General features: G+C 41.8%; 2 protein-coding genes and 1 long non-coding RNA gene across 3 annotated transcripts; 2 read left to right on the forward strand and 1 right to left on the reverse strand.

The window, feature by feature from the left end:
• Positions 1-693: 693 nt before the first annotated feature.
• LOC136447619 (uncharacterized protein C1orf50 homolog) lies at positions 694-6,032 on the forward strand. Its single transcript, XM_066446650.1, has 4 exons — positions 694-797; positions 3,676-3,791; positions 4,476-4,694; positions 5,812-6,032. Exons 1-4 carry the CDS (start codon positions 773-775, stop codon positions 6,007-6,009), a joined length of 558 nt encoding a protein of 185 aa, XP_066302747.1. The 5' UTR covers positions 694-772; the 3' UTR covers positions 6,010-6,032.
• LOC136447769 (uncharacterized) lies at positions 1,507-2,808 on the reverse strand. The gene is made up of 2 exons (XR_010757770.1): positions 2,577-2,808; positions 1,507-1,943 (listed from the first exon to the last, which is right to left on the reverse strand). It is a non-coding gene; the product is annotated as an uncharacterized lncRNA (long non-coding RNA).
• A 3,423-nt stretch (positions 6,033-9,455) lies between the features above and the next one.
• Positions 9,456-10,699, forward strand: LOC136447325 (carbohydrate sulfotransferase 3-like). Its single transcript, XM_066446095.1, has one exon. The coding sequence runs from the start codon at positions 9,462-9,464 to the stop codon at positions 10,638-10,640; it is 1,179 nt and encodes a 392-aa protein (XP_066302192.1). The 5' UTR covers positions 9,456-9,461; the 3' UTR covers positions 10,641-10,699.
• Positions 10,700-11,115: the final 416 nt, after the last annotated feature.

Consider the following 11,115-nt stretch of genomic DNA (forward strand, 5'->3'; position numbering starts at 1 on the left):
ATAATTTTTCCGTCTAAATTGATGGAAAAGATTTCAGAAACAGTTGACCACTGCTTTAATGAAAAAGGAAAAACATACTAGACACCATGTACCGTTGTATGACATTTTTATTTGAACCACTATCATGCTCATTTGCATAGGAGGCTAATGCCATTGCCATACTAGTATTTCGAAGGCTGAGTCCTGTACAATGAAAAAATTTGCCCAATTTTTTTGTGTCGGAAATAACAATTCAACTTTGTCTCAGAAAGACTTGAACCAACACAATTGTGTCACCATAGCTACCGCATTAATATTCATTACTCGAAGAAAGCTTCATAATTGCTGACAGGCCCTTGACACAATTATCAGACAACCGGGATAAGAAAGTTACACAACAGGGATCAACAGGGTTTTACGTAACATGGAGCAGTTACACAACACTGCACCCCTATTTCTGTAGTGGGATAGTCCAGCACAACATACAAACGCAAAAAAAATATTAAAATATAGGTGCTTTATAGATTATAATCATTCAATTGTACTTTCCATCGGGTAGATATTAATAAGCTTAATATATTGCATTTAGTTTTATACTTATATTATTTTTGCCAGTCTAAATAGATGTCAAATTACTTGTGTTTTTATTTCGTCATGATCTGTTGCGGCGGTGACTATAAGTACCACGATATCGGCATTGGACATCATTTCACGCCGGTGCTGCGTTAGGGAGAAGGTCTCACGCCACTTTTTCTTGGAAATTCATAGGAAACCGGGCTTACTAAAAGCAGAAATGGCACGACAGCCTACAACAGCAGGTAAGAAATGTTTTTATGAAAAGCTATAGTAGAAAATCCGGTTGACATTTGGCGATCGGACCCGAATATTTAGCTACCACACAGAAAGCGGCTGAGACTGGTTTTGAGGGGGAGGGGGGGCGAAAGATTTCTACCCTTCTTCGGAGATCAGGAAGAATTGTGAATGTGCTATTTAAAGTGCAAACAACGAAAGAGAGACATGAAATTATACCTATTAACTACGGCGGCCATCTTGAATTCCCATGAAACATCGCGAGATGTGTCAAATCTCGCGGGTTTTGGCCTAAGATCCAAGCAGATGCATGGTTCCAACCATAACAGACGTACATGAATAAAAGTCTGTTTAGAATTTGATAGTCTTTTTGCGTAATGCAACCGTTAAGAATGCTCTGCTTGTTAGTTCTTTTCATTCTTTTACCTCTAGATAAAGGTACAATTGTCCTGACACCTGTCTCAGCATTGACCACATTGTCATATGATTGTGTATGATGTACAAAGGACAATAATTGACACTGAGACATGAGATATTTTATCACATGTATATAATATGATATGATAAAGAATAAAAATCAATCTAGATAAAGGCCTTTTATTTGATACATAATTATGGCTTTCTACTGATTGTGAAGGTGTTGCTATCAAACCTGTATTCTACTTCTTGGTGTAGTCTTATCAATGTTACCAAAATAAAAGAATGGTCACTGTTGAATAGTTTTCATCCTTTAATAATTATACAAGTACAAGGCAACGTTGGAAAACATGTTTTTCTTTCTACATAGAGTCTATAAAGTCTTAAACTGCTGTGTTTATAAAAAGACAGTCCAACCATGAGAAGCAACAACAAAGTTCATACAAAGCTGTAACTACATTTCAACTTTTATCTTTTGTTTTGTGCTTCACTATAGTAAAATAAAAGCAAGCGACAGATGGCACCAGCATATTGTGGCTTATGAATTATGATATGTCACATTCAGTTAAAAACATATTCTGAAACTTTGGCTTAGTTGAGGAACATAGTGTGTCGGCTCAACAACACACTAGAAGTAGAACTCTTGAGTTCAGTACTATTTGATCTCATTCAGGTAGAAGCGTCTGTCAGGCTGGGGTAGTAGTCTTCTCCAGCCTTGTGTATTCAGAGCCCAGCAGCTGAAGTTGGGGATGAGAAAATTAAAATCAATATGTGTTGTACAATAACAGTCAGTTTGATGCAACATGTGGAAACATCTACAACGATTCTAGAAAAATAACAAAGTTGCATATTTGTTTTTATTACAATTTCCTGTTTAATTACAATTTCCTGTACATATTGTATTCATGACAGCATATGGATTTGGCTTGTCCTTCCTAAATTTTCGACATTATAATATATATGTAAATATTTCTAAACTAGCGACTTTAATTCCTGGCCATTTTCTCGACTTCAGTCATCAGATCATGCAAATCATGCCACTTGCCGCTTAGCTTCTGAGCATAGAAATACAGCTTACTCCGTATAGTCATGCAATAACAGCATGCAAAGTTCCCCTGGGACAAAGAGTACAGGCACACTTTTCATGCTGAAAATCCATGCATATCCCTCGTGTATAAAAAAATTCAGCCGCGTATAGAACAAAGAGCTATTGAACAACACGCCATGATGTGTCAGGAACGCCACACAAAAATCAGCTAGTTCTAGAAAAAATCATGCAGTAGATTACAGACTAATTACTCCTAGAGATCATTAAGATCATCAGTCATCACCTCATGACCTTTTAAAATTTTCAAAAATTCATATCTCACCCGAACTTCGCCCTGGAAACCTCCGGTTTTTTGCATTCAGAAGACCGTCTTCTGCAGATTGGAAAAACAGCCAATGCGCATGTCTCAACTATCGCTCTCGTTCCCCAGGCAGTCTGAAAGCCTAGACAGGCATAAGCCTGGTGGACCCTGGGGTCGAGATTTTTCCAGGTCACGTGGTACGTTAATGAGCCAAGATGGCGGCACCGGTTGTCAATAGGGAATTTCTATGTGAAAGAGTAGCTGTACTCACTTTGTAAAACTGCAAGATTTCAGGCTTTTATTTACATAACAATATGCCCCCCCCCCCACTTAATGAATCCTTTTGGTCTAGCCTTCACTGGACTGTCTTAAAAACGTGACTTTTGTTTGTTCAGATGTTGAGCCCGTTCAGCATTGCTTGTGGTGCCTCACATGACTAAACGTACACGGATTGCATTAGGAACTGTGGAGAGGGGCATGTATTTGCTCAGGCCATGATAAATTATAGCTTTCTTACGTAGTCTTACACAAGTTACACAGTGACAGTACAGTATTCTGCTTTTTAACATGATGACCTATATTATGGACATTCAGGTTATTGAATTTTCAGAAATACAATGCAATGCAGATCAGCCCCTACGAGAAATAGCCTGGAGTCCAGCCTTGTTACAATATAACGTTATGTAAAATCTTAAGCACTCTGAAGTAGCCGTTTGGCACCCAGTTTCCTATTGGTTACTAAGTAAGGCAGCAGGGAGAAGGTTAACAACGTATCTAAAACATGTCCCCATACTTCCACGTTTCTGTCTAGTCTCCCTGGTGGAGTCGAACCCCCAACCCTTGGGACTGTAGATGGTCAGAACCTACCAATCCAACCAACCTCCTCTTCATTCTGAAGCTTTACTGAACACAGCATCTCATAGTCATACATGTACATTTCCTGTCATGTCACGTCACTTGATTACTAGATAACCGAAAGGTTGCTGCACAGTAGCTTCCGTTGCTCTAGTGGGATCGAACCAAACCTTCCAATCTGAAGAAAGCTGGTCGATTTGGTACCGTACTCTGTAATTCTAAACAGCACCTAATATTTTTCCGTTTCTTACGATTGTCTGTCCAGTCTCCCTGGTGGAGTCGAACCCCCAACCCTTGGGACTGCAGATGGTCAGCACGTACCAGACCAACCGGATGGGCGACCCTCACGACCTGGTGGAACTCGCCACACAGGTGCAGAAGGTGAGTCAACTTTGACCTTTGAACTACAGATACATGGTCACCATGGAGATTTTAAGATAGCCATGCACTTGCTTTGTAACTGTGGCAGACAATTCACACCACAACTCACATCTAGTGCTCGTTAGCAGAACAGACAACTTCTATCAATCTCCAAGCAGATCTCCACGGTGCTAAAATCATACAAGCTAGCCAGAGAAGCTCCAGTTAGTCAGAGAAGTTGTCAGGCACTGTCGGGTTGGAATAAAAACTCCTTCTGCCAGTTGGATACGGTCTTTGCAACCGTTGGGTCTGCTTGGTGACCAAACTTCTCTTTCTGAAACAGACGGGAACATAACTGCTGCACATACTTTGCCTTTTATACATGTATGTTCATTCATGCATGGCATCAGGTAATAATCCCTCAATTCAAATTCAAAGGCAGATAATGGCCCATAGTTCAATACCATGGCAGTCAAAGATTTTTCATGTCCATAGTTCATGATTAAGTTAAAAGCTAACTTCAAATGAATCATTGTAGGTCATGATTCATGTATATACTACTTTTTTTAATCGCGAGGCTTTCAATGAGAGAAGCCCTAGCTATATAGATAGCCAAGGGTTTTATTTTCTGTAGATGATAGTAAAAGACTAGATCATTGTGAACCTGTAGACTCATAATTATAACTTCTTCTCCTCCTTGACAAGGCGGATGAGTTCACGAGAGCCAACGCGACGAACCGCCTCCAGACGATAGCGGAACAGATCAAGTTTCTCCAGGAGCAGGCGAGGAGGGTCCTGGTCGAGGCGAAACGAGACGCGGAGCTTCATCACGCCGCCTGCAACTTCAAGAAGATCCCGGGGAAAATCTACTACCTCTACAAGAGACAGTCAGGGCAGACCTACTTCTCCATGCTCAGTCCTACGGTTAGACAACTCTTTATTTTGTGTGAAATACCTGTGCCTGCCTACGTGCACAGGCCAGAAATTGACCCCTTGCTTTCCATATGAATCCTCCAAGAAGTCCTTTCCCTTGCCCTTGTCTCTGCTTCCCGAATGTTTAACCCAGTGTCCTTCACGATCTGGTCTTTCCATCTCTTGGGTGGTCTTCCCGGGGTCTGGGAGTAGCAAACTCCTGGCTGTAGGCTTTGTAGACTAATGTTTGTGGGGGTCTGCTTACAGAAATACCTGTGCATCCATATGAAATTACCAGGAAAAAAGGGCAACCTCTGGGTGTACCCTGCAAAATTAGGGTGTCTGATTTCCTTGTTTTCTAAGTGTCGGGAGTCGGGACAGAGGTGCTTCTCCATGCTCTGGTTAGAAAACATTCTCTGCTTTCCTGCTGTATTTTCTCCCAATATTGTTAACTGGGTTGGTTTGTAGTTAGGTAAATGGGTCAGTCACTTTCTAGCTTACTTGACAATATAACTCAAAAAGTTTTAAATCATTCTGGACAGATTTATTTCTGTTCCCGGTGTACAAACTTTCTCCTCAGTCTCTGTTTCTCCCAAATTAGTGTTACGTCCTTAAAACATAAGAAACAGTGACACTGAACTTCCAAAGTAGCCGTTTAGCTACCCAGTACTGTTATACCTATTCTTTGTCAGGCATCAGGAGAAGGTTAAATCTGAGGGTCCTTCAGGGCCGGGGGTGAGGGATCAAATAAACCTCTCGGGATAAGCAGATTCTCTTCGGTACAAACCTGGTGTGTTACGCCATGAGGGGGATTACTCTCCAAGCAGTACTCTCCAAGCAGAGCATGGGTTTCGGCTGTTTTTTGACGTGTTTTTAGGCGTTTTTGTCGGGCTTTCTACTTTGTCATCTTTTATTTTGGCTAGACAAAAAAAATGACAAAGTAGAAAGCCTGACAAAAACGCCTAAAAACATGTCAAAAAACAGCTGAAACCCATGCTCTGCTTGTAGAGTAGGTATGCAGTACAAAGAAACAAATCTAGTCTCACTTCTTTGTCACTGCACTTGTTTTGAAACAAAATATAGCATTTGTTGAATACAACTTACGAGTATGTTTTACGTCTTTCTGCAGGAATGGGGCCCGTCGTGTCCGCACGAGTTTCTCGGTGCGTACCGTCTGGAGTACGACATGTCCTGGACTCCGTCTGACAAGATCCAGCAGCGCGATGACGACATTTCCGCCATCGACACGACGATCGACAGACTCCTGAACACGAAGGAAGCCATCACGTGGGCCGCGGAGAAGACCAGGCCGGAATACCAGGAATAATTAGAGATGTACAAGGACTAGCTATTGATATTGGACCATGTTTTGTTCTTTTTTAGAAGAAAGCTCATCCAAAAAGACACAAGAATCCAAATGTAAAGATTAGTAATGATAATAGAAGGACTACTAAATACAATGTTAAGTGACTGTGAATCTTGTATTGTTTTTTTTCTGTTTTATGTTGGAACTGTAACTTGTCAAGAATGACAAGGTAGCTTCATTTCAGGGTGTTACAGTGTGTTGTACATGTAGCTAGATGTTTTATTTCTATGTTTTCACATCTCAATTTGTGATGAACTTGCTTTGTTTCTATGAAACAGATCTTTGGTTCTTCAGATGATGTACCTATGCAATAATCAACACTTTTTTCCTGTTAACTTCTCGAGCTGGAGGTTATCGGAATTTTACTAGTGATGTCATGAAATTTCGTGAGTCAGTGCCAAGATAACACTATTAATGATATTCTGATTTCTTGGTACAATCATACTAATATTTGCATGGCACACAATTTGGAAGCACAAAGTGGCCATAATAGAGGAAGAAAGGGGTACAGGTTTGACTGTACAACTGTTAACAAACATCATCTTCTGTATTGCTAATTGAGCTTTTAAGACAAAAACAAACGCACAATCAAAGAAATATTTATAACCAGTGTAATATGTCATCATCTTATCATGACAAAAGATAGTCAAGACTGCTGTAAAAAGCCGAAGTAGACTGCACTGTGTTAAACTGCTGTATATTTTAATTGACCATGATTGGTTATTGTACAGTTAAAGCAAAACAACTGTCCATATCATTATGACGATGTGATACATAAAAACATTAAAATCTCAGATTTCTGCATTGATGTTTCTTATTCATACAACCTCACAACAATTTAAATCACATTTATACAGTAATGACACTGGACAGTTTGTTTTTCATTTTCATTTGGAAGTCTGGCCTTATGAATTGCTACTGGACACAAAGACGCGTGTTTACTTGTAATTTGAGCCATACAAATACAGCAACCAAGAAAAGTACGTCAAAGTCATCAAAATGGCAGGCGACGCCTAGCCCTTACTCATTTGCAAGTAATTCGGATACACAGACAGACACATAGACAGAGAAACATGCCAGAAACCGTATCGTTTAGTCCTGTAGCCAACTATAAACGCTAGTCTACTAACTCCTCGGACATAGTTCTGTAAATGCAGAAATGTTCGCGGTGGTTTTATGTTCGCAGTGGACTCTGCCGCGAACTCAAAACCACCACGAAAAGCCTTTCATCGTGTGACTGTAGCGCTACAATTGTGTCAAACGTGAACTCAAAACTAACACGATCATTTTATTTTCTCCCTACCGCGAACATTTCTGCATTTACAGTATTCCGTCTGTTTGGGCAATTTCAAATTTCCCAGCAATGGAGAATTTGCATTGTCACATTTGTGCGTATATAAGTGCGCGTGATTTGCGCATTAACATTTTTTTTTTTGGTTCAAGTAAAGTTTGCGGGGGAAAATTGTTTTCTACTTTGACCCACCATTGTGCAGCCTAGATATCGAACATAAGAAATCACTTATTCGGCTGCAAACTAAACCTAAACCCAAATCATGTTAATACGCAACTCATTCGGACTTGAGTATACGCACAAGTGTGACAGGGGCTTTGGACGCAAACGTGGAATACGGTGCATGGAGCTAGCCTGTTCATCAGAGGATGGCACCCAGGCTACAGTGGTAATCTCCAAGTACATGCACACGGTGCCAAGATCGTATAAGCTAGCCAGAGAAGCTCCAGATACCTACGGTGGCTGATTGGACCTTCTCTGGCTGACTGGACCTTCTCTGGCTAGCTTTTACGATTTTGGCACCGTGGACATCTGCTTGGAGACTATACAATGGAGCCTACCGTTGGAGGTTAACAATGCGGGGATCGTTTCTTTCCGAAGTTCCCGAACGTTTGAGCCGAGCCCTGTGTTTACTGCCCATCATGAACAAAAACACGCGAACAAACGCCAGACACAGGAGGGCACCTAAGGTACAGGACAGGCGACTTCAGCACAGGCGGGCATACAAGGTACATCTGTACCCCTTATTATCTTCGCCAAGAAGATTACATGTATGTTTTGGATAGCGTTTGTGTGTGCGTGTGTGTGTGTGTATGTATGTAATTGAACAGCATAACTCGAAAAGGCTTGGATGGATTGTCTTGATATTTGGTATGTGGGTAGATCTTGATAAGACCTGAAAATGATTAGATTTCGGGTCCCCTAGCGGCTTGTTACGGTACTGTAGCGGAACTTCCTGTTTTGATATCTCGTTACTCATATGTACTGAAGATGGAGGTACTTCCAGATTTTATGTGAAGATCAAATAAGTCATTCATAATTTGAAAGATTTTACATGGTGTTTTGATAGAATTTAGTGACGACGAAAATTGACTGGAATGTTTGGGGCAACTTGGGTCTACAACCGTATTGAACAACGTAAAACAAAATGTATTCTACGACGTAATTATTGCATTGTCTATATATATATGTTGTGAATAAGAAAAATCTTTAATTGAAATAACCTACACGAATTGTTAAGAATTGAAATATCTAGAAAAAAGAGTGCTCTGTCTTTCCTCTCCATATAACACTTTGATTCTAAATCGGCTTCAGAAAAAAGGTGTCCAACACCAAAATATGTTTTAAACTTAACGGAAAAGCATGTCGTCGACATTTTTCTTTCCCTTCCGACCACTTAAAACACAAAAAGACGTTTCCGAAGCGGGGTGAAGAGTTGCACATGTCGCCCAGAGCGGCGATGTTTATGTTGTACGGGACTGTTTAGGGGACTTGCCGTCCCTAAATATCAACATAGTACGGAAACGTCTTTCCTCAACATCCAAGCAGATGTCAGGGTCGGAAATCGTAACGTTTTCTCTCTGCCCCACAACCATATCATTTCATATTTAGGGGCATTCTCATTAGATTGTTTGTCGTTAGATGTGTAAAAGTTAGGTATGACAGGTTGTTCACTGTAATATAACCAGCTGCTGCGCGCCGCGTGCCTGCGAAGCTGGTGCGTTACGGCGCCGAAGGGCGGTTATACCGGCTATACAGATACAGAAGCTGGTGTGTTACGCCGAAGAGCGGTTCTACCGGCTATATAGATACCAGGAAACGGCACAGCTAGGAAACTTCATGATTTACGATACCAACATCTGCTTGGAGATCGCCTTTTCGAAAACCACCGGCTGAAGTTGTGTAGGCGATCTCCAGAAGTTCTGTTTAAAAAAAAAATGTTGTACGTCTCATTTGAAGCTAATCTCCAAGCAGATCTATAGGTTGCATAAAGACCGTATCAAACTGGCAGAGGAAGTACTTCTTCCAGTTGGATACGGTCTTTGCAATCCATTGGGTCTGGTTGGAGACTAGTTTGAAGCGTCTTCAAAGCAGTGTGTCTTTATTTTCTAGGGAAGCCAACATGCTGTCGCTCCGACGGACGAAGCAACTCCTTCTCCTGCTCCTAGTGTCCGGAACTTTCGCCCTTCTTTACTACAACATCGTCGTCTTTCACTTATCTCCCGGCGTAAGCACGCGGCTTTCGCCGCACCGTGACTTAAACAGCTTCTCTTACCAACAGACATCGGCTCGAAACTCGCCCAGAACCGCGATTCTCATTTTCACCCAAATGCGAAGCGGATCGTCCTTTTTAGGCGAGCTGTTCAACCAACATCCGGACGTCTTCTACGTCTACGAACCGCTCTGGGCCTTAAAGAACTACCCCAACAAAACTCACAACGTCTCAGACGCAGAGCAGATAAGATTACTTCAAGGAGTCTTAACCTGCGACTTTAAGAATCTCGTGGACGTGATGCCGTTTTACCTGAACAATAAGACTTTCGGAGCGCCCACGAAATCTAGAGTCATTCTCAAGTTGTGTAGAAGCTTTAAGAAATTAACAAGGAACGACTTAATACCTGGGCTGATGAGATGTCCGATTCCTAAGGAGCTTGTGGCAGAGGTTTTAGGCAGAGCTTGTAGCGCGCGGCGCTTCACGGTTGTCAAAACAATCCGGTTGGCGAACATCAGTGTCCTCCAGGCCATCGCGCGGGAGACCGGCTTGGACCTCCGGATTCTTCACCTGGTGCGAGACCCGCGGGCGACCATCGCGTCACGCCTCGCCTTACGTCACCACAGGAAGGACAACGTCACCACGTTCTTTGATGACGGCATCGACGACAGCGAAGTTGGCGGGCTCTGCGAGTCGATCATGTGGAACCTAAAAAACGTCACGACATCGAGCTGTCTTCGGGAACGCTACACGTTGCTACGTTTCGAGGATCTTGCCGCAGCGCCGGTAGAACAGATGAGGAGACTGTACAAGTCTGTAGATGTGCCTCTGCACAAGGCGGTGTACAGGTGGGTTAGAGTGAACACTAACACGTCCGACTCAAACCGAGCACCTTTCTCTACCCGGAGGCGGTCTAAGGAAAGGACGGGAGGATGGAGATCAGCGCTTAGCTTTGCTCAAGTAGAGATGATACAAAAAAAGTGCCGCCAGACCATGGCTTTGTTAGGGTACCGACTCTTACGGTCATCTAAGGAACTTGTAGATACCTCTGTAGATCTGTACAGTAGCTCTGTCATGATGCAGATCTAGAATGCCAACAAGTGAAGGGAAAACGTTTTTTTTTTTTTTTTTTTTTTTTTTTTTTTTTTTTTTTTTTTTTTTTAAATTTTTTTATTCGAACATTCATAAGTACATAACATAACAACATACACATTTACAATTTCACAAATAAACACAGTTACATATTGTTGCAGGGGCCATTCCCACTGGCTTTTTTTCGCTAGGGTGTGCTCCCTAGTTACATATATCTACAGGGGTCATTCCCACTGGCTTTTTTGGCTAGGGTTTGCTCCCTAGGACTTTTTTGACAGGGGTGTTTCATCCCCCCTGGATTTTCTGTGCTAGGGTTTCTTCCCTAGGACTTTTGTGCAGGGATGTCATCCCTGGGTTTCTGTGCAGGGTTTTCCTTCCCTGTGTTTTGAATATAAGACAAAATCGTTTGCTTTTAGTACAAATTTTACAAAAGTTTACAAAATACATTTATATATGAAACATAACAACATGT

This window comes from Branchiostoma lanceolatum, chromosome 13, assembly GCF_035083965.1.
Source record: "Branchiostoma lanceolatum isolate klBraLanc5 chromosome 13, klBraLanc5.hap2, whole genome shotgun sequence".
Lineage (NCBI taxonomy): Eukaryota > Metazoa > Chordata > Leptocardii > Amphioxiformes > Branchiostomatidae > Branchiostoma > Branchiostoma lanceolatum.

What these genes read in the sequence shown, in the direction of transcription:
- LOC136447325 (XM_066446095.1), top strand. Translation starts at nt 9,462, where the DNA reads ATGCTGTCGCTCCGACGGACGAAGCAACTCCTTCTCCTGCTCCTAGTG.
- LOC136447619 (XM_066446650.1), top strand. Translation starts at nt 773, where the DNA reads ATGGCACGACAGCCTACAACAGCAG. An exon ending in ACGACAGCCTACAACAGCAG is followed by an intron (nt 798 to 3,675) that starts GTAAGAAATGTT and finishes TTGTCTGTCCAG; the next exon opens with TCTCCCTGGTGGAGTCGAAC. An exon ending in TCGCCACACAGGTGCAGAAG is followed by an intron (nt 3,792 to 4,475) that starts GTGAGTCAACTT and finishes CTCCTTGACAAG; the next exon opens with GCGGATGAGTTCACGAGAGC.